General features: G+C 39.4%; 3 protein-coding genes across 5 annotated transcripts; 2 read left to right on the top strand and 1 right to left on the bottom strand.

Moving 5' to 3' along the window:
• Window positions 1–210: 210 nt before the first annotated feature.
• On the top strand, window positions 211–11,805 carry golga7ba (golgin A7 family, member Ba). 2 transcript variants are annotated; one of them, XM_065295084.2, is made up of 5 exons: window positions 211–331; window positions 9,784–9,909; window positions 10,389–10,541; window positions 10,694–10,795; window positions 10,934–11,805. In XM_065295084.2, the coding sequence occupies exons 1-5, from the start codon at window positions 320–322 to the stop codon at window positions 11,012–11,014; spliced, it is 474 nt and encodes a 157-aa protein (XP_065151156.2). In that variant the 5' UTR covers window positions 211–319; the 3' UTR covers window positions 11,015–11,805. The 2 variants fall into 2 exon arrangements, with proteins under 2 accessions (XP_065151156.2, XP_065151155.2); XM_065295083.2 differs by lacking the exon at window positions 211–331 and adding an exon at window positions 983–1,180.
• Window positions 11,806–11,900: 95 nt separating this feature from the next.
• Window positions 11,901–16,398, bottom strand: crtac1a (cartilage acidic protein 1a). Its single transcript, XM_065274391.2, has 13 exons — window positions 16,248–16,398; window positions 15,444–15,637; window positions 15,149–15,345; window positions 14,929–15,065; window positions 14,704–14,860; window positions 14,443–14,577; window positions 14,173–14,309; window positions 13,956–14,092; window positions 13,785–13,867; window positions 13,538–13,638; window positions 13,290–13,458; window positions 13,030–13,175; window positions 11,901–12,888 (listed from the first exon to the last, which is right to left on the bottom strand). Exons 2-13 carry the CDS (start codon window positions 15,635–15,637, stop codon window positions 12,808–12,810), a joined length of 1,674 nt encoding a protein of 557 aa, XP_065130463.1. The 5' UTR covers window positions 16,248–16,398; the 3' UTR covers window positions 11,901–12,807.
• Window positions 16,399–16,923: 525 nt separating this feature from the next.
• On the top strand, window positions 16,924–20,372 carry r3hcc1l (R3H domain and coiled-coil containing 1-like). 2 transcript variants are annotated; one of them, XM_065274579.1, is made up of 8 exons: window positions 16,924–17,029; window positions 17,691–18,176; window positions 18,297–18,484; window positions 18,562–18,632; window positions 18,718–18,813; window positions 18,895–19,035; window positions 19,163–19,226; window positions 19,321–20,372. In XM_065274579.1, the coding sequence occupies exons 1-7, from the start codon at window positions 16,964–16,966 to the stop codon at window positions 19,213–19,215; spliced, it is 1,101 nt and encodes a 366-aa protein (XP_065130651.1). In that variant the 5' UTR covers window positions 16,924–16,963; the 3' UTR covers window positions 19,216–19,226; window positions 19,321–20,372. The 2 variants fall into 2 exon arrangements, with proteins under 2 accessions (XP_065130651.1, XP_065130653.1); XM_065274581.1 differs by having other exon boundaries at window positions 16,971–17,029; window positions 17,688–18,176.
• Window positions 20,373–21,801: the final 1,429 nt, after the last annotated feature.

The following is a 21,801-nucleotide window of genomic DNA, read 5'->3' as shown; positions in this document are numbered from 1 at the left end:
TTATTTTCAGTAGGCTACTTAATATTTTTGTTTATTGAACAGTGTTTTTTGTATAGTTCACGTGATTTAAGTATTTGCCACAATAATTGATAAAATCATACATAAGAACACATGTATATGGTAAAAATACTGTAACCACTTGTTACTTTAACAAACACTGAGATTCGCATCTTGACCTGTGCACACACTGCAGTCTGCTTACTCCTTCCAGCGCGTCATTATTTCCGGCTCCGCCCACCGCCCCGTTTATCTCCAGCGCAAACGATTATTCCCCTGAACGCTGAACCCGTTTCCAACACGGTGGCAGACGCATGGCAACATGGCCACGGAGGTGAGAGACAGGCCTTTATTTTGTCATTTTTCGATCAAACGTGTTCAAAATGATTCGGGTTTTTTGGGAGGAGATGTCCGAATCTGCGTCGGTCATTTCACTGAGGATTAAAATCTAAACTGGAGATCACGGGTCGGTACGTGACGTTACAGGCAGAAGTGAGGGATCTAGATTTACATTTATGCGTTTGAAAGATGCTTTAATCTAAAGCGACAAACAGTGCAATCATACGTATAAAATAAATAGGTGTTTGTGTTTCTTTGGGATTTGAACCCAGAAACTATGTGCCTAACCCAGTGAACGATAATGACATATACAAAATGGGCAGGGTAAAATGTGCAATATGCGATGATAGATAGATAGAGAGAGAGAGAGTTTTGGACACAGCTTATTTTACGTCCATTTTATAGGCTGTCTGGAAATAAATTATGTGTATATTTTAAACATAAATGAAAACTCAGGCGTTGTGTTGACAAACTTACTTTTTCCTTTTTTAAGCTGATTTACCATTTATTTGACAAACTCATACTGGCAGCAAAGTCACGTGAAGAATGAGAAGGGTCTCGTGCCATATTTAAATCAGCTTCCGTCGGCCAGTGGAAGTCTAGCGCGAGCCTGTGTGTGTGTGTGTTCGCGCGTGTGTGTGTGTGTGTGTGTCGTGACGCAGCCGCACGCGCAGCTGGACATCAGAGAGGATCAAAGCGTCTGTGCTTGTGTCCCGTTAAGCTCAGTGAACACACATACAGTATTTTTGTGTTTTTCCTCTTCTTTCGTTTCTGATCTGTGACCGGTGAAGGAATGATTTCAGCACCGCGGACAGCAACAAAACTCCCGTACTGCCACGAGTCTGTAAGAGATTGTTTAAATTTTCCTTTATTTAAAAATCCACTAAGTGGATACATATGAAGCGATACACGTAATGTCCTGTGGTTAAAACTTAAGTTATTTTGACGTTTATTTTACCAAACGTGCGTCCGCCGTCCCGGTGACTGAGTAACCTTGAACGCGCGCGTTGTTGCGTTCCGAGCCGAGATCTTTGTTTAATGTCAAGCGTGGTGAAAACAAACACGCTCATCCCGGTAACATCAATAATTGGTGTGTATAGTTTATACTCGGAGATTAGAGTGTGTTTTGATGATTTGGTATCAGTGTTCAAGGATATCGTCTCCTCGCGATCGATCCGTTGTGCTCGCGGGAATCTTTAGCAGTTACCGCGCGCGGTTTGCATGCATAATTAATGACGCGTTTAGTAACAACAGACCGCGTATAGACCCTTTTACAGTTGGTAAACATTGTGACGTATTTGTGTGGGCGGGGCTTAGCTGGAGGCAGAAAGAGCCGCAGAGGCTATGTTGACAAGCTTAAACGAGCATGTTTTAGGAGGGATTTATTAAACATGGATGCAGAATTAGTTTCGGATCTGTCCGAATATGTACAGTCACTGATTCTGCGGGACCGTGACAGGTATTTTTGTAAATTAACTCTTGCGATTTTAACCAGGTTTTAGATATTTCATAGACAACATATGAATTACTTTCAGGTGGATTTGGGTAATTTTGTCTAGGCTTACTGTCTTATGTAACTTATCACTGGGCTAACTATGATTAGCAATGTGGATTATTTTAAGAGACTATTCAAACGATGGCATACACATCTATCGCTGTATGTTTGTTTAACATTTAAGCTAAACAATAGCGCGGTTGGCGACTTTTCACCAATAAAACAGAAACTTGCTGATTTGTACTAGATAAAACCAACACAACAGTACATATGCATAGATTATTTTACCTGATATGAAGTGTGCACTGCAAACACGAGTATTATTTATGATCGTCTCCGTCTAGTCTGTGCGCCGTATTGCATTCAACCACAATTGTCTTCTTGATATCTGTGAAGAAATGTCTGCCGGGATCCGGTAAAACTTTATTTTTGAACCAAAAGTGCTGTTCCTTCTAATATGGCAGCCAAAAACACAACGAGATGACATTTTAAAGTCAAAAACTCAAACTTTTAGCGCGCCGGCTATGAGTTCCTACTTATTTTTTGCCTCCAGCTAGAGCGGTGACGTCACAGTGACGTGGGCTGTAAAAGGGTCTATAGTCGGGATTAGACACAAAGGCTCGGTTTACCCTTCCAAAAATACTTTAGTGATACCATGCTACAGCTATGATATCATATGATAACACTATGTCCCATGGTTTCCACGTAGTTTATCCATAGTCAAGATCTTTTCAAAGATTTAAAAACCTGCCTTTCCATTTTATTATAGTAGGCTATTTATGGTATTATAGTAACCATCGTTTAACTATGGAAGCCCATTTCCGCCACGTTTGGATAACATTTTTAGATTTTCTAAGTCATAATAATGACATAATAAGTCATTATTATGACTCAGTGTCTCGTAATAATTAGTAACTTTCTCATAATAATGACTTATAATAACGAGAACCTCATCTCAAAATAATGAGAAACTGTCAAAGTATTGACTTACTTTCTCATAATAATGAGAAAACCTATATTAAGTCATTATTTTGACTCATAATAATGAGAAACTCCTCAAAAAAGCTTACATCTGGCTATCAACAAGTGTTAAAAGGGTTTCAACAAGTTTTTCAGTTTGATGTTGTGCATTTGACACCAAATACATCTAAGCAGATTTGAGCTGTGTCAGCATTTTTGAGATCTGCAAGAGTTCCGTGCCAGAGATTGATCCAATACAGCACTCTCTCTCTCTCTCTCTCTCTCTCTCTCTCTCTTTCACGAGTGCATGCTGGGAGTGAGTGGAAGGAGCAGGTTGGCGTGAGCGAGGGCTCTGTCTGAGTGAGATTTTCTTTCTTCTTCTTACTTAACAATTATTTATTTATTTTTTCTTTAGTTATAGGTTGTAAGTTAGGTGAGGTAGTTATCACTGACTTCGGTCAGTGATCTAGGATAATGGATGCGAGAGATTTCTCGCAGTTGACACTCAGGCATGGATGCAAATGTATGCCTGATGCTGATGTGTCGGTAGAAGACTGTTTGATAGCCGTAAGTGCGGTGGTTGGGGGCAATAATATTCAGTCTGCCTCACGCATGAACAAGGCTATCGTTTTCTTTCTCAGTGAAAGTCTAATGGTAGATGAATTGATTGAAAGTGGATTAACTATCAAAGATTCCTTTGTGCCCGTTTTGCCATTGTCGAGCCCATCTAAAAAGGTTGTTTTCTCTAATGTACCTCCTTTTATCAAAAATGAAGCATTAGAACAATTACTCCAGAGGTATGGTAAAATAATAAGTCCCATAAAGATGATCCCGCTCGGTTGCAAAAACGCCGAAATAAAGCACGTAATGTCTTTTCGGCGACAAGCTTTTATGATCTTAAATAACCAAAGTGATCCTCTAAACCTGTCGGCGAAATTAAGTTTTGATGGAAAGGACTATACTATTTTTATTAGTTCTGAATCCATGAAATGTTTCGTGTGTGGTAGTTTTGGGCATGTAAGACAAACTTGTCCGAATCGGAACAAGCCGGCAGGTGCTGTTGCGGCTCCAGCTGCGGATGCAGAGAACAGCGGGAGGGCTTCAGGTGTGGATGTTGCTGCGGCCGCTGTGGAAGTACAACCCCAGCCGGCCGGAGCGATCTCTGTGCCGGATGAATCGCCCGAAGGGAGACCGGGGGTGGCTACCTCTAAAGTCGGCCCGGTGGAGCCTTCTGAAGAGGCGGCTGGCCCAAGTCACACGCCCGCTGTTCCGCAGGCAGAAACGGGGCTTATACAGGCGCGGTTGCCCCTTACGAAAATTAACCATGGTTTTACTACAGTTAAAACCAAAAAACCATGGTTACTGTAGTAAAACCATAGTAACTACAAAATAACCATGGTTTTGACAATCATGGTTTTCAAAAACCATAGTTAAACCATAGTTAGTGTAGTAAAACCATGGTTTTGCTGATAGTAATCAATACACCAAAAAACCATGGTTACTACACTTTTACCACAATATAACCATGGTTAATTTTCGTAAGGGGCAGGCTGTATCTAATGCTGATTCGATCTGTGTTGAAAATCAAATTCAAATGGACAAAACGGCTGCGGATGACCAGTTAAGCCAAAGCCAAGAATTTATTTCCTCACAAGAACTCACGGAATCTAAGTTACAGACGGAAGATTCTGATAAAGATTACGACGATATTGAAATGGGTGATTATGATGTGACTGATTCTGAGCCTGCCTCTGGTGGTAAGTCAAAACTTTATTCTGTCAAAGAAATTAATCATTTTTTGGACACCACAAAGGGACTCCGCAAACCGAAAATTGAAAATTATTTTCCTGATTTAAAACTGTTTGTGGTATCGGGTACAATGGCAATGAAAGGGGCGTCGTTCGATGAGCTCGACAAACCTAAACGGTATCGTCTGAAAAAGCTCCTTAGCAGTGTTAGAAGTGTTTTGAACACCCATGTTAAAAAGTAGATATGGATTTGTCTTTTTGGAGAGGTTTTTACAGCTTATATTTACTGAGTTTTCTTATTTTTACCTTTATGGCACCTTTGAGATTTAGTTCTTTAAACATTAATGGGTGTCGTAATGCTATTAAAAGGGCTAGTCTTTTTGACTATGTGACTTTAAAAGGTGAAAGTATAGTGTTTTTGCAAGAAACTCATACAGATGCTGATAATCAGGTACTGTGGTTAAGTGAATGGAAAGGACAAACTTTTTTAAGTCATGGCACCTCTCTGAGTGCAGGGGTCGCTATTCTGCTGGCACCTGAATTTAAAGAACAGCCTGTGAACATTATTGAATTAGTCCCAGGTAGAATGTTGAGAGTTGATGTGATAGTTCATGGATTAGATTTTTCTTTTTTTAACGTGTATGCTCCTAATATTGGGTCTGAGCGTGTTTCCTTCTTTGAAAAGCTTAAAACCGCTCTCAGTGATGTCTCTAGCAACAGGATTGTTGTTTTGGCTGGGGATTTTAATTGCACACTAAACCACACTCTGGATAGGAATCATATGGAACCACATAAACAGTCTGCTGATATGCTTAGGTCTTTGGTCACATATCATGACCTTGTAGATGTCTGGAGAGAATCTTTTCCACTGGCTAGACAATATACTTGGATGAAAGTGAATACTAATATGATATCTGGGGCTAGATTAGACAGAATTTACGTACAAAGATGCACAAGAGACAAATTTTATAACTGTTCTATTTTTCCTACTGGTCTATCTGATCACCATCTAGTATCTGTTGACGTTACCACTGCTGAAAACACTTACAAGCACACTTATTGGAAATTCAATAATCAGTTGCTTTTAGATCAAAACTTTGTTAACGCTTTCACTTATTTCTGGGAGATGTGGAGAGAGAGGAAAAAACAGTATAAGTCACTAAGTCAGTGGTGGGACATCGGTAAAGTCCACATTAAGGTGCTTTGCCAGAACTTCTCGGCTTACACTAGGAATACCCTGCATAAGGAGATGGCACAGCTAGAGCAAGAGATCCTACGCTTTAATACTGAAGGGGACAGTGCAGAGATCAATGAGACTCTGGAACGAAATAAATTTCTTTTGCGGAGCCTTCTGGAGGAACGAGCCCAGGAAGCTCTAATTCGTGCAAGATTTTTAACTGCCAACAACATGGACGCTCCTACATCCTTTTTCTTTAAACTAGAAAAAAAGACTGTGGACAAGAAAATTTTAAGCTGCCTAAAGCTCCCTGAGGGGGGGAAAACTACCGACAGTCAAAGAATACTTTCTCATGCACGATCTTTTTATGAGAATCTTTACACTGCTGATCCCTGTGAGGAGGAAATGGCTGATCTACTCCTCCAAGATCTACCTCAGCTCTTAGGAGGAGAAAAACTAAAGCTTGATAAACCACTGACTTTGGAAGAACTATCCTCAGCTGTCCAAGACTTGTCTCCTGGTAAAGCCCCAGGCTTGGATGGATTAAATGCAGAATTCTACAAACGATTCTGGTCAGTCATCGGAAATGATCTGCTTCTTGTTTTCAAGGAAAGTATAGAAAATGGCATCTTACCAGTGAGTCTAAGGAGGGCTGTGATCACTCTACTTCCTAAAAAGGGCGACCTAGAGGATATCAAATGCTGGCGTCCAGTTTCATTACTGGGTACAGACTACAAGATCTTCTCGAAGACTCTAACCAATCGGATTAAACTCTGCATATCATCTGTGATTCATGCGGACCAGTCATATTGCATTCCTGGCCGCACTATTTTTGATAATCTTTTCCTGATTCGAGACCTGATTTCTTATGCCAAAGTACACAATCTGGATATTGGCCTTGTTTCTCTAGACCAGGAGAAAGCCTTCGACCGGGTTGATCATGGTTTTCTCTTTAAATGCCTTGAGGCGTTTGGTTTTGGCACCCCTTTTATTACTTATGTTAAACTGCTGTACACAGATGTCTATAGCATGTTAAAAATTAATGGTTCTCTTACAAAGCCTTTTAAAGTGAACAGAGGTATAAGACAGGGGTGTGGTCTCTCAGGTATTTTATATGCAATTGCCATTGAACCTCTACTGGTAACATTAAGGAACAGGTTGGGTGGCTTAACAACAGTGTGTCCATTCAATGAAGAGCCAGTAACTGTTAGACTCACTGCCTATGCTGACGATGTTACCATCTTTATTAGGTCTCTTGAGGATGTTAGAGAACTAGAGAAATCCCTTGAGGTTTTTCAGAAAGCTTCCTCCTCCCGCATTAATTGGCAAAAGAGCGCTGCCTTTTTGCTAGGCGATTGGGTAGATGGAGGGCCTCCAGCACTTCCTCAAAACTGCTCATGGAGTTTGGAAGGCATTAAAATTTTAGGAGTTTTTCTTGGATCAGAACTGTATATGCAGAAAAACTGGGATGGTATCTATGATAAAGTGGTTGGACGTTTACACAAATGGGAGTGGATTCGCCCACAGTTGTCTTACAGAGGAAGGGTACTAGTGATTAACAATTTGGCAGCCTCAATGATGTGGCATAAGTTAAACGTGCTCAATCCACCTAAAGATCTGTTACAACGCTTACAAAAAGTATTTGTTAATTTCTTCTGGAATGGTTTTCATTGGACGCCCCCTGTAATTCTTTACCTGCCAGTAAATGAGGGAGGTCAAGGCCTGATTGATCTTGCAGCAAAAGTCGAAGCAATGAGGCTAAAAGCTGCGCAAAATCTACTCTACCCAGTAGAATTTAGACCTTGGGTGTCATTTGGCATGGCCCTCCTTAGATCTTTTGGTGGGTTTGGGTTGGACAAACATTTGTTTTTAATGTCTTATCATGGTAAGGTGTTTACATCTGATGTCAAATTTTATGCCTCTGTTCTAGACTCTTGGTCAGTTTTCAAACTGCACAGAAATGAAAACCACCACTATGGACTTAATGAACCTCTGTTCTTTAACCTTCTTTTAAGTGACTATACTTGTACATCTAACACTGTTGTCAACACCTTCATGGAAAAAGGGTTGTCCAAGGTGTCTGATCTGGTTAACCTTTCCTCCAAAACATGGAGGTCGGCAGAGACAATCTGTAGACAGACAGGCTTTAAATCTGCGAGGATGATAAAGCAGATAACTGATGAACTGAAAACAGCCCTTCCTGCCACTCTTCTCCTTTTTATTAACGGTGCACTGTCGGGAGCCCCTTTTAAATGCACCTTTCCTAAGCTAACTGTGTCCCCTAATGTTCCGTCGGGTGATGAAAGAGAGGGAAAACTGCTCACGTTTAAGCATTTACATGAAATTGATTTTCAAGAGGCCGGTAAAAAAGAACTTTATCAGACTTGTGTTAAGGTCAAGTATTTTAAGGGGATAATGGACAGAGACGATTCAAAATGGAGATCCTTTTTAATGATTCCAGCTGGTCTTTCTCCATCATGGAGGCTTTTTTACAAGGGTACCCTACCCAAGCGATCAGGAGACCTACAGTGGAGGGTATTGCATTGTATACTGCCCACCAATACCCATGTGTCTAAATTCAACATGAATGTTTTACCAAATTGCAGCTTCTGTTCGGCACCTGAAACTGTCTTTCATGCGTTTCTGAGTGCCCCAGATTGATTCCACTGTTTTCAGCGGTAGGAAAAATACTTAATGTTTTGGGGTTTGTCTTTGATATAAGTCTGTTTATTTTTGGCCCCAGATACTCAAGGGCGCTTAAACAGCAATGTACTTTAGCCAATTTCCTAACTGGACAAGCAAAGCTGGCCATTTGGAAATCTGGCAGACTAGCGGCTGAGGGGAATAATGTGAACCTTCTTGAGTTATTCACCGCATTGGTTGAATCCAGAGTAAAAGTAGAGCACAGGTTTTTTCCAACTGACTGATAACCTACTTGAATTTGAACTTAAATGGTGTATAAATGGGGCGTTATTGTCGCTTGCTGAAAATGGAGATATACTGTTTAATTGGTAATATTTGTTAGTCTTTGAAATTGCCTACACATTTTATATGTGTGTATATACGGAGATATGTATATGTGTGATTATGTATGGGTGGATGCATTATGAATCGAGTTTTATATGATGAGGTGATTGAGTGCAAGTAAATTATGTTCCTAACTTAACGATTTAATAAATTGTGTTAAAAGTCAAAAAGTCTCTCTCTCTCTTCTCTCTCTCTCTCTCTCTCTCTCTCTCATCTCTCTCTCTCTCTCTCTCTCTCTCTCTCTCTCTCTCTCTCTCTCTCTCTCTCTCTCTCTCTCTCTCTCTCTCTCTCTCTCTCTCTCTCTCTCTCTCTCTCTCTCTCTCTCTCTCTTCTCTCTCTCTCTCTCTCTCTCTCTCTCTCTCTCTCTCTCTCTCTCTCTCTCTCTCTCTCTCTCTCTCTCTCTCTCTCTCTCTCTCTGTGTTGTGTATTTTTTCTCGTCCTGATACTATATCAGACAAAATGAGCTCCAGCCTGCCCTGCTACTAAAACAGACTCACTTTTAAAATAAACAGGTTGTCAAGGTTGCTTGGATAATTTTATCTTGGCTTGCAATCTGAATAACCTTTATCTCACTTTAATGTAGATTCAAATTATTTTAAGTTTATTTCTATAGCACTTTTTACAATTTGCACTGTTACCAAAGCATCTTTGAGGCAAATGCAGGATAGTACAGACAGCAGAGACTAAGAAAACAGAAACTTATGAAATATAGGAAATTTATGTTATTATAGCAAAAAATAGATCACATATAAATAAATAAATAACATAAGATGCTGTCCTTAAAAGGTTATATTAAATGGAAAAAGGGCACAAGAAAGAATCTGATGATCAGGGACATCATGACAGTGTTATTTTCTAAGCAAATAATGATGATGTCACTGCATTACCCTATATGGCTTATGATGATGACATCACAACATTACTCTGCAGAAAGGATGTTGCATTGATTCAAACCAATTTGTGAATTTTTATTGAATATATAACAGTACAAGCCATTTTATTCTGATGTATTAAATTATCCTTCTGTTTCTTTGCTGTAGTTTCATAATCTCCAGGAGCTGAGACATAGTGCGTCTTTGGCCAACAAGGTCTTCATTCAGCGAGACTACACAGACGGCACCATCTGCAAGTTTCAGACCAAGTTTCCTTCAGAGTTAGACAGCAGGGTAAGTGTGTGCGTTGATATGCAGAATAGCAAAAGAAAGACGACAGCACAAAAACCAAGGGAGAGATAAACACAACAGGACTCTTGACTCAGATAAAAACCCTGCTCACACACTGCTGACCTCGCAAACTCCACACAACAGACACATAATGAGCTGCTAATAGAGATGTTTAAAGGTGTAAGATTATATTACTGAGAGCCAGTAAAGACTTGCTGAGTTAATATGAGGAAAACATTTAGTCCTTGGCACTGTATCCACTTACAAAAATTTAAGATTTGATATTTTTACGTTAGGAAATTTACAAAATATCTTTATGGAACATAATCTTAGCTTAATATCCTAATGATGTTTTGCATAAAAGTAAAATCAATTATTTTGACCCATGCAATGTATTTTTTGGCTATTGCTGCAAATATACCCATGTGACTTAAGTGGTCCTGGGTCACATATGAACCCTCTGCTGCACTTTGATTGGTCAGATTGAAAGGACACTGTTTGAGGACACAGTGAAGACGCTGAATAATTACTATGCAGAGGCGGAGAAGATCGGAGGACAGTCCTATCTCGAGGGCTGCCTCGCTTGCCTCACGGTTTACCTAATCTTCCTGTGCATCGAGACACAATATGAAAAGGTACGTGTGTTCAGGTTAGGAACGCCCACAATCTGTGTTCTGAATTAAACTGCGCTTTTTCCCCATACCTGTGTTTTATTGGGGTATAATTGTATTAAAATGCAAAGCAAATTGTTGTTGAGCTCATCTTGTGTTTATTTGTATGCGAGCAGGTGCTGAAGAAGATCTCACGGTATATTCAGGAGCAGAATGAGAAGATCTATGCTCCTCGAGGTTTACTCATCACCGACCCTATAGAAAGAGGCATGCGAGTCGTATCCTTACTGAAGCAAAATTAAGTGTGTGTGTGTGTGACATGATAACACCCAGTATAGGTATATAATCACTTTGTAGTGTTTGATGTATGTTAGTGATGCATGTTATGTTATTCCCTTAACCCGAGTGTGTTTTAGATTGAAATAAGTGTGTATGAGGATCGTGGATCGAGCGGTTCGAGCTCAGGCAGCAGCACAACTAGCAGCAGCGGACGATAATTTACACACAAATGAGCACTGTAATCCTCACCCTTCCTCATGTGTACTCGTGGCCCATGTCTGCCTTCATACTGATGCTCGTTGAAACATCAGCATCGCCAAACTGAAACTGCACTGAGACACGTCACATCAGCTGTATCCAACACATCATTACCTCAGACCTTCACTTCATCAGGACAGACGTTACCACGGTAACAGCATCTCCACGTGATCTTCCAGCACCTTCATACCTCAACAGTTGTTGCACACATCTAAGTCATACTGTAGCATTCTGGGTAAAGTTGACATTAACTTCCGCTCCCTGTGATATGCAACTTCAACCCTGCCGTGTGATGTAGCATGCAAGAGTCTTCCATTGTACTTTAATATTGTTTTTTTATTTTTGACCTTAAGTTTTTATGTATTTGGAGATGAGCATTACTATAATTTTTTGAAAAAAAAAACTATTTGTTAATTAAAGAAAGAACAAGATGAGTGTGGCCATGCCTACAGTAGATATTTTATAAAGGCTTCACACACTGCCATCTGATAACATTTGGGTTATGTATGACTTTACATCAGTTTTATATTGTGGTGTAGAAACCATTAGCTTTTTACTCATAACAATAGAGCGAAAAAGTGAACACTTCACTGCCAAGGCATTTACCTTCATTGTGAGCTTCCATTTTTATATTGAGAACATTTGGCCTTTATTTATGCAAAGAGAAGTTAACTCAAAATAATTATGAGTGCTTTTTCTGTCGCGTAGTAAAGTGAATAAATGAACAATGAATAAATAATTTAACTCAAAATTGAGAGTTTGTATTTCATTAAAAGTCACTGTAAAGTCATTTCAGAGAATTGTTTTTAAACATTATAAATGTCAGATCTGTATTGTTAAAACACATTACAAAGTCTGTGAACTATGTAGTACTAAATTGTGGAATTACATTGTTAAACAGTTTTTCCACATTTTTGTGTGCCTTCCACATTTGGGCGGGGCTAAAACGGTGGCTCGATGACGCACTGGAGCCACCGAGCATGGCCCCGCCCCTAACACAATCGCAAGCATCTGAAAGTTGAGGAATGACACCTTTTCGGTTCTGACTAGATAGGATACAGCTACGGCGTAAATCCTGTGAAATGTTGGGTTTAACCTAAACCCAACATTTCACAGGATTTAGGGTTAGCATTAGGATAAAAACAGCGCTTATCCGGCGACATGGCCGTAGCTGTATCCCTTTTAGCCACAACCCAGCATTTCTGCGAGTGGGTGTGGCTTCAGCGCAAAAAGCAGACACACCCCTTCGCATTTTGAAGCATAGAATCCTGCCTGTTTTTCAAAGATTTTAATAACTGGTATTATTTACTTGCCGTTTTTTTTAATCATTCAAAGTTGGCCTGGTGGTTAATAAATATTTTTTAAACAAATTTTTCTGTGTTGCGACAAACAGAAAAAAAAACTTTAATATATAAAACTAATAATATACAACTTTACACAGACTTTCCTCTGATATTTGGGAGTGTTTTTGCAGAGAGAAAGCGAAAAAAAAAATTGACAGCACAATTGAGTTGCCATTTCAACAAACCACCATCATGACGATCAGTGGTTGCATTTCATCAGCTCATTTGCATTTTAATATTTTACATCTTCAAAAAATCTCATAATATGTCCCCTTTAACTAATTTGCTACCAAATAATTTCAGTGTCATATCGCCAATATTTTCTAAACAAATTACTCTAGACATTCTTGTTATCTTACATTTTAAATACATATATGTCACACATTTATATTCATACACATGCCTGTATTTCACACAAAATAAGAAGAAGGTTGCGTGGAGAGCTTGTCAACACAACGGCCATTTGTGTCCACAGTAGATCCCGCTTCACACTGCAAAAATGTCACATTTTATTTAATTGAGAAATGTGTTCTGAACTTTAAAAAAAGCTTCAAATGATAAAAAATTACTCTTCATATCTATCTATTTAAGATGTGCATTGACACCTCCTCCTCATTTGCATACATCCATACCTGTTCATCAAGAGTGAGCGCTGACTCCTCCCCTTCTTGAGGGTATAAAATCTCAATGGCCGTGTTTATATCCGCAGACTTTAGTGGGCGAACCAACGAACGACCATCTGGCCAATAGACTTCAATGCTAGTTGCCTCATCACTTCCTAAAGGAAATCAGAACAGAATTTTGCTATTAAAAGCATTTATATATCTCAGCATTGAGACCACAAGCAGGTTGGAGCCAGGTTATCTGTCGGGCATATGTTAAGCATGTGTACCTAATCCGAAGTGAGCCACGGGCTCCATCTCGCACAGGTAACCTGACCCTCCATCAATAATGCGTGTATGTGTGCCGCTTTGTTTGGTGTACATCACCACCTTTGCTCCGCGGGCGTACGCCCCAAAACGTGTACGGGGCACCACACGCAGCCATTTGTTAGTAGAGCCCTGCAGAAAAGTCAAGATAGATGAAGAGCAGAAGACAATAAAAATAGTTTTTCCCAAAAGTGGGATATATTTAGGGTACCTGGTTGACTTTAAAAACAGAGATTGGCTGTGATGCGCTCTCACCATGAGCCACCAATAAATCCAACAGACCGTCGCCATCAAAGTCTGTTACTGTGGCACCTGTTACACCACACAAGACACATCAGTCAAATTTACAGTGATCTTATGTTTGTTATGTATTAACTTGAAATACAACACTTTCTATTCGATGCAGTGTTCTGATTGGCTGAGGAGAGGGTCATGTGCTATGCATCAGGTGGTCTCACCTGTGCCCCGCCCCTGAGGTTCAGACGCATCTCCCACATCCAGCTCTGTAATGTCAGGGTCAGAATCCTGCTTCCTCGACACCCTGAACAGACACAGCGACAAATTGCATGGCTTTAATCCAAAGGGACATAAAAATGAGAAAGTATTTACAAATTTTGTCCCGTTTGTACCTGAAGATTCTGTTGGGGGCGTGTCCTCTGTAAGCGATGTTATTGAAGAACACCTCAAGCTGCAGGTCATTGTCGAAATCGGCAGCGATAACGGTACGAACGGGGGAGGGAGAGGAGAAGGCCGGTGTGGCGATATTCTACAGGACACAATGGTTTAGCTGAAGAGCCCCCAAAAAGTAAAAGCCTGCATTATTTGAGGATCCTTCAGATCTCTCACCCTGAATTTCTGCTGGCTGTCCTGCAGGTAAAGGCGATGTGGACCGTTCCAGTTGCCATAAACAATGTCTGTTTTTCCATCGCCATTAAAGTCAGCCAGAGCCACACCTCTACCGTGCTGATATCTATCTTCAACTCCTGTTAACAATCAAACATAAGCATCTTGTATATGCGCTGACTCAAAAATAAGTGATGCATTGATGTTATAATAACAATTCCTTCATGTTGAGGTGTAAACGAACAAACAGATGTTTAAAAAATGGACGCTTACCTGCATCGGCAGCTACGTCTTTGAACGTTCCATCGCCGTTGTTGTGAAACAGGAAGTTTGGTCCATTTTCATTGTCGCAAAAAATGTCTGACTTTGTTTCGCTGAGGATTGGACCAACAGTTACACCACGCCCACCTGGAGGTGGATGAAGACCTCATGATATAAACCATGACAGCTAATACAATGCTAATTGCTAAAATCGGTTTTCAGAAAAAGTAAGGTAGGTATACACGTATATGACCTTTGTGACGTCTGTCTGACCTGTGTACTTGTTGACGTTGGCTTGTGGCGCAACATCAGAGAGTACAATGACGCCCTTTTCAACATGACTGGCGGCTTCATCCATTTCTATCAGTGCGTGTGGGCCGACGTTCCCACTGGCGTAGTTTGCTACGTAAATCGAGTAACGGCCTGTCCCCTAGATATAAAAAAACAGTTATGAAATGGAGTAATATATAATAGTTAATATATAATAAATAATCTAACCTTTCGGTCGATACAAGCAACAGAGCGTCCGGCCATGCGATTGGCTACGCCCCTGCGCACGTTAACATCATCACTGAGCAAATCCTCAAAGCGGCCATTACGGTATTTGAAGAGTTTGTCTGCGTACGTTGCCTGACCTTTAAAGAAATTTTTAAAAAATTTGTTAATGTTGAAGGATGTGAGGAGTGACGCAAAGAGTCTTCAAGTCATCACATGTCACCTGAGAATGCGTTGTTGGTGTTGAGAAAGTAGATCTCTTCTCTTCCGTCTCCATCTACATCACAGGCGGTCACTCCGATGGCGTTTCCCTGTGGGTCTCTCAGGCCGTAATAAGGAGAACTGGTATCGTCTATGGCAATGTTCACCAGTTTTTTCTGGGAACTGTCATACTTCAGAACCAAGTTTGGGCCATTATACCTGACAATTGCAATGCAGTTATTTTGTGTACACCTCAATCAAAACACATTTTCTTTTTCATTTACAACACTAATGTAAAGCCCTGCTGCAGTCTTTACCCGGCCACCACCACTTCCAGACTTCCGTCTCCATCCACATCTGTCACTGCCATCCCATAATTCCTCTGGGTGGGGTTGTGAAGAGCATGAGGAGGCAGAACTGTGTCAGTATTGACAGAGAACATGGGTTGAGCTCGGGTCTGACCAAACAGCCCTAAACAAAGAAGACACGCCCACCACATGCTCATCTCCATCTGTCAATCAAATACAGACATCAAAATGACCATAATGAGAGATAAAGAAAGCCTTTTAACCTTTAAAAACAAGAGTCAAGAGCCCTACTAAAGGAAACGCTGATCACCATAATGGTTGTTTTTGATAAAATTGTGGGTGCAAAAGTGACGTAGTACTGCTATCTGGGTTAAATATGAAAAGTGAGTAAAATTTACTTGAAATTCCAAAGTAAACTTTACCTAAGAATTTCTTATTAAAGTTTTAGCATTTACCATTTACATGACAGGTCAAATATACCAGCATTTTCACTTAACATTTCATATTGCCATTTATTAGTATTTATTAATTACTAATTTAATATAAATAATGCTTTTAAACTTTTAGGATTATTATGCATAAAACTTAAAAGAATAATTTGATGGCCGTACTTGCAGATTTTATGGTACGAATACAGATATTGCACGTGCATACAAAGGGAAAAGGATGCATCATAAAAGCAGAAATTTGTTGATTTGTTGTAAAGAAAAGACTTAAAATAGGATAGTCTGCATGGCTGAAATGCATTAATTTTACTTTTATTGCCTTTATAAAGAAATAACGATGTTCGTATGATTTAAATGGGCTACTTACGTGACCCCGTGTTTGAAGTACGACACTTCACCTGAGTACTTTGCAAACTGTGTGATTTCTGTTATATATCCTTCACCTTACACAACTTCAATGCTAATGCATTACACAAGAGCTTGTGTAAGCAACCGTCCAATCACATTTGAGAGATTTAAATGCGCTGGAGGTTTAACCAATAATCGACCTGCCAGAGAAAACGAGCGTAAATACGGATATGACCCGCCCATATGGATCTTGCCAAACAAACACAAATAAATAATTTTTTACTCATATAATAACTTCCAAGGCTTAGAATAATTTAGTAAATAAATCTGTATGTCTTTTTTAAAAAATTCTGTATTATTTTTTATTTATATAAGAAATGTTGTGATTGCGAATAAATATAACGTGTCAGTTGTTACATTTTATCCTAAATGATACGTGACTAAAACTGATAACGATGGTTGAAGTTAATAATCGTGTCACAATTTATGAATGATTTCAAATTATATCCCTTTGGAAAAAACCTCTGTAATATGTAATATTTTAAAAGTACTTTTTAAAGTAGTTTTTCCTCTCCTTTTAATATTTTTTCTCTACATGTGTGACTACTACATCTTGTTCATGTGGCATTTACCAAAATGTGATTTTTGTATTTAATGTCGTTATTAAATCAATAAAAAGTTTAATAATCGTGAAACCACATTTCCCACAAACCCCTGCCGGATAGTGACGCCAAGATGCTTCTGCGTCTCCAAACATCCGGTCATGATTTCAACGCATCGGCGAACAGGAAAACATTAAATGTAAGTCGAAATACACTGCGAACCTTTTCGTTTTAAATCCATTTCACATTGAATTTACCATGCAGTATGTTGTTTTCAACTGTGTTACGCGTTTATAATGCCTGGTGTTTATTTTAAGAGAATAAATAGTTATTTTTGAAGACAGGAGTCATGTTCGGTATTTGTGTTGCTCACTGTGAACGTTCATGTTGGATTCAACTCCTGATGAATCACGATCAGTTCTGATGATATCTCAAATAAAACTGCATTCGTGTTTACATTTATAAAAGACACAGAATAATCGGTAACGTTACATAAATATTTGTTAAATCATTAAATGATAGATTTATGAATTTGAATGTGTGCTGTGGATGTGTTTATATACTTACATTTCCAGTCTTCTTCATACTGGTTACTGTTTACAAAAATTAGTATAATTATCTTTTGAATTTAGTAGGCAAAACAGCCTACTACTCATATTATTTCTGAAGTATATTTTTTATGCATTGCTTATTATCCAGATTCACTCTGAAGTATTGTCTATTGTTCTTATGTTGTATACTGCGCACTTCATAGTCACCTATGGCGACTGTCATAGTCTGTTATTAGGGTAAATCTGCGTATCCTGCCTTTTCCCAACATAGCATTTTTTCTTACATACTGACACACTTCTCTAAAGCAGATCTCTATGGAGACCGATGAAGTAGCACAGCCTGAGGAGGCGTCCAAAACCACCGCCTCAACCCGAACTAAAAAGCCCACCATGAATCTCTACGTGCCCAAGAAACGCCAAACCGAGAAAGCAGACCCCCAGGAGAAACCTCACACGGCCGATGACAAAAAATCCCGACCCAGGCCCCGTTACACTGACAAAGCCCGCAAGAGCAAGAAAGACAAAGCTAAAGCTGGAGATAACCAGAACGGAGAGGTAAAACAGGTCAACGCAGGGACAAAAGAGGGGGATGAAGAGAATTCAAAAGAAAATAATGAGGGTCACACAGACATCCCATCAGAAACTGTGAATTCAAATATCAATGATGACCCCAAAACAGCAGATGATGAAGAGATACCCAAAGAAGAAGAAGATGAGGAGGAGGATACAGCAGACAACTGGGATTCAATGTTTAATGATGATGGTGACTGTCTCGAACCCAATTTACTAGAGGAGGTAAAGAGTACTAATAATAAGCCACGTTAAAGCCAATACATTGACCTATGTGCATGTTTGTATACTTTAAAAAGCATAATTTATTCCACCTCATCTGTATGATGTAATTTCTCTTCACAGATGTCCCTGACGGAGGGCCACCAGAAGAACTCCAAACAGGACCCCCGTTTCGATTACTATAACTGGTCACCTCAGGATGATGAAGAGGTGGAGCTTCGTGATGACGAGCTGTCACACATCCTAGAGATTTACGATTTTCCATCCGAGTTCAAGACGGAGGACTTAATCAGATCCTTCAGCTCTTTCCAGTCAGTGAATCATCTAAACTAATGTATATTTTTCACTAACTAGTATTGGTTTTAACTGTGTTTGTGTGTGTTTTCAGGCAGAAGGGGTTTGACATTAAATGGATTGATGATACACACGTTCTGGGTTTGTTCTCCAGTCCGATAGCAGGTTGGTGTGGATGTTGTGTGTGTTTTGTGATGCTCATAATGTCTCTATAGTTATTAATGCTCATTTATGGGGATTCTGTGTGTAGCTCGTGATGCTTTGAGGACGAAGAACCCCATGATGAAGATCAGGCCTCTTTCCAAATCATCAAATGCCACTAAAGCCAAAGCTCGCAGCTGCTCTGGTATGGCTCGTTTAATTTTTTGTTTTGTTTCTTTTTTACCAAACTTGAAATTTATATCTAATTTCATCATCTCTTCTGTAGATTATCTTCTCCCAGCTAAAGAGCGTCCTCAGACCAGTGCAGCTTTGGCTCGCCGGCTGGTGATCGGTGCATTGGGTGTGAAGAGCAACCAGACCAAAGAAGACCGAGAGGCTGAGAAGAAAAAACTACAACAAGCAAAAGGTGACAAATCAAACATTAATGTTATGTTTTTTTTCTGCTAAATAAAATAAGACTTGAGAGAAATATGAAAGATGCCGAAATAGTATAAGGTTACGGTTGATTCAGTGTCAATGTGTTTTCTCATCAGAGCAAAAGCGTTTGGCCGCTAAACAGCGTGAGGACGCATGGGAAGGCCAGTGAAGGCACTACAGGTGCGTGTTTATTTTGCCAACAACTCTTTATTTAGGTTGACGCATTTGAAGGTTCAGTTCAGGTCTGACGTCCTCTACTGTGTGTCTGTTGTAGATTCTGTGTTGAGGTCTGTAGGATTCAGACTCTTCCTGTACTGATGTCAGAAATGTCTCCTCCCTCAGCAGGAGCTGAGTGAATCAGGACTACTGCCAAACCCAACACAACAGACCGAACCAAAGCCAGAGGAAGGGGGGGTCATGAGACCGCCACACAGGCTCGAACAGGGAGATTTTGTAATTTACATTTTTTTTCTCAGTAAATGCTTGCGGTTAAAAATTAATTTTTAATGTTTTTTTTACATTACTGTTCATCATCGTCAAAGCTACCAGTCAGCTTGAACAGTAATCTTACACAGACCGCAGACGACTCCAGGCCAGATCTGCACCGGAACTGCTGACTTCGGCGTGGATCCGGCCCGGAGTCATCTGCTGTGTGGGTTGGTTTGTGATTTTTTTGGGATTTAACTCAATCTCATCTCTTAATAGCATGGGCATATTTCACCCTTATATTGTACACATCACATTTTTAGGACCCTAAAGTCACAATGTTCCGTAGGTGGAACATTGCTTTCTTTAACGGTAAACTTCATGACATACAAAAATTTTAAAACTAAAAGCTAAACATGTCACATATCTTTGAAAAGCTGAGATTCTTGTGAATCAAATGGTGTAAACCATTTTAAGATACAATCAACACAGCAGGAACAATTAATGTCCTTTTTAGGCACGTTTTTTTTTTAGCATTTTACAAGAATGCTCTAAGAGGTTTTGCATTGTGACGTTTTTGACATTTTACTAACTGTACTGCAAAGCAAAAAAAATGTAATTGCAAAACATTTATACATCATGGTAGTATTTATTGTATTGGTTTTCATTTACATTAATTTAGATTTTTTTAAATCTAAGAATCACTGTCCAGACTAATTACAAAAATACATTAACACAAATCTGGTGAGATGCATTTATTGCTAGTGTCACTATTACAAAGTTTTTAAATTTCCTAAAATGAGATCATATGATTTTGACTAAAATTTTGAACATTTTGTTTAATACCAGTTTACACTTGTGAACCAGCCTAGAATAAAGCTTTGTGTGATTTTCCCTCAATGGCTCAAGTTTGTAATGTTCATGTACCAGGTTGAACACAAACATCATGGTTTGACTTTGATCTAACACATTCATTTAGACACATTTCTCATGCACTGGATTGTCCAGCTGTGATCGAAATAATGTTCATTTGCAAATGTAAATTTTTTGCCATTTTATTCACAAATGTTTTATGCAGGTAGCGTTTGCCCATAGATCTGTTTACACAGATGAGAATGCAGAATGCAGTCTTTGCTTGTATTACTGGTGTTCAATGCGGTTCATGACAGATTAAAGGGGACATTTCATGAAAATCTGACTTTTCATGTTTAAAGGGGTCATATTATTAGATTTTTTTTAAGGTGTAAAATAAATCTTTGGTATCCCAAGAGTGCATAGGTGAAGTTTTAGCTCAAAATACCCCACAAATAATTTATTATAGCATGTTTAATTTGCCACTCTAAGCATAAGTGTGCCGTTTGTGGGTGTGTCCTTTAATATGCAAATGAGCAGATGAAGCGCAAACACTGATCACAATGATGGTGGTTTGTTGTAATTGAAACTCAATTGTGCTGTCAAGTATTTTTTTCTTTCTCTCTGCAATAAATGGCAGTGCTGTGGTTGGATAGTGCAGATAAAGGGGGCGGTATTATTGTAATTCGCCTTGCTACCTACCTCACAAAACAGACGAAATCTAAACGACCTAATTTTTCACATGCTTGCAGAAAATGGCTTACCCATACAGTGTTACTGGATTGAGATTTATCACATTTTCTATGTTGATAGAAGCACTGGGGACCCAATTATAGCACTAAAACATGGAAAAAGTCAGATTTTCACGCTATGACCCCTTTAAGTGCTACAATTGTGTCCCCAGTGCTTTTATCATCCTAGAAAATTTGAAAATTATCAACCAAATAACTTAGTTTTGGTAAAACATTAGGCTTGTTCGACTTCATGTTGCGCATGGATGACGTCAAAGTAACGCCAGAGCGATTTGTGAAATCATACGGAGGAGTTTTATTGTAAATCGCTCTCGCGGAACTTTAACGTCATCCGGCTGTCGGTTGTTGCGCCACCGCATGAAGTCGAACAAGCCTATTTTCTGCAAGCATGTGAAAAATAGGTCATTGAAATTTGGCTCCCCAGGGGCCTCATTTATAAAATGCTGCGTAAAAACCATCCTACATTTGATCTTACGATCATTTAACAAAAATGCGTACGTGTGATTCATAAACCGAACGTACGCGCAGAAAACGCGCGTACCTCTTTCAAATCCATAAATCGCAAATGAACTTGAACTTCTGCGCGCAGCCGACCAGTTTCAGATCTCCGCCTTTAAACGATGCGTAATTAATGTCAGACATATAAAAGAGTGCTTGTCAATGTTTAAACCCAATTTCAAACAGCAAGAATGGCTTATATTTCCAAAAACCTGCAGCAATCAGAC

This window comes from Paramisgurnus dabryanus, chromosome 4 (genome assembly GCF_030506205.2).
Source record: "Paramisgurnus dabryanus chromosome 4, PD_genome_1.1, whole genome shotgun sequence".
NCBI lineage: Eukaryota > Metazoa > Chordata > Actinopteri > Cypriniformes > Cobitidae > Paramisgurnus > Paramisgurnus dabryanus.
Note: the sequence above shows the minus strand (reverse complement) of the source record. Positions and strands in the feature narration are given on the sequence as shown.

Excerpts from the sequence above, each read along its gene's own strand:
- golga7ba (XM_065295083.2), top strand. The coding sequence starts at position 1,130 with ATGATTTCAGCACCGCGGACAGCAACAAAACTCCCGTACTGCCACGAG. Across the intron at positions 10,542-10,693 it reads TCGAGACACAATATGAAAAG|GTGCTGAAGAAGATCTCACG; the intron begins GTACGTGTGTTC and ends GTATGCGAGCAG. Across the intron at positions 10,796-10,933 it reads TAGAAAGAGGCATGCGAGTC|ATTGAAATAAGTGTGTATGA; the intron begins GTATCCTTACTG and ends AGTGTGTTTTAG.
- crtac1a (XM_065274391.2), bottom strand. The coding sequence starts at position 15,637 with ATGGAGATGAGCATGTGGTGGGCGTGTCTTCTTTGTTTAGGGCTGTTT. Across the intron at positions 15,346-15,443 it reads CTGGAAGTGGTGGTGGCCGG|GTATAATGGCCCAAACTTGG; the intron begins GTAAAGACTGCA and ends TGCAATTGTCAG. Across the intron at positions 12,889-13,029 it reads CGCTCACTCTTGATGAACAG|TGTGAAGCGGGATCTACTGT; the intron begins GTATGGATGTAT and ends ACATTTTTGCAG.
- r3hcc1l (XM_065274579.1), top strand. The coding sequence starts at position 16,964 with ATGCTTCTGCGTCTCCAAACATCCGGTCATGATTTCAACGCATCGGCG. Across the intron at positions 18,633-18,717 it reads GTTCTCCAGTCCGATAGCAG|CTCGTGATGCTTTGAGGACG; the intron begins GTTGGTGTGGAT and ends TTCTGTGTGTAG. Across the intron at positions 19,036-19,162 it reads AAAACTACAACAAGCAAAAG|AGCAAAAGCGTTTGGCCGCT; the intron begins GTGACAAATCAA and ends TTTTCTCATCAG.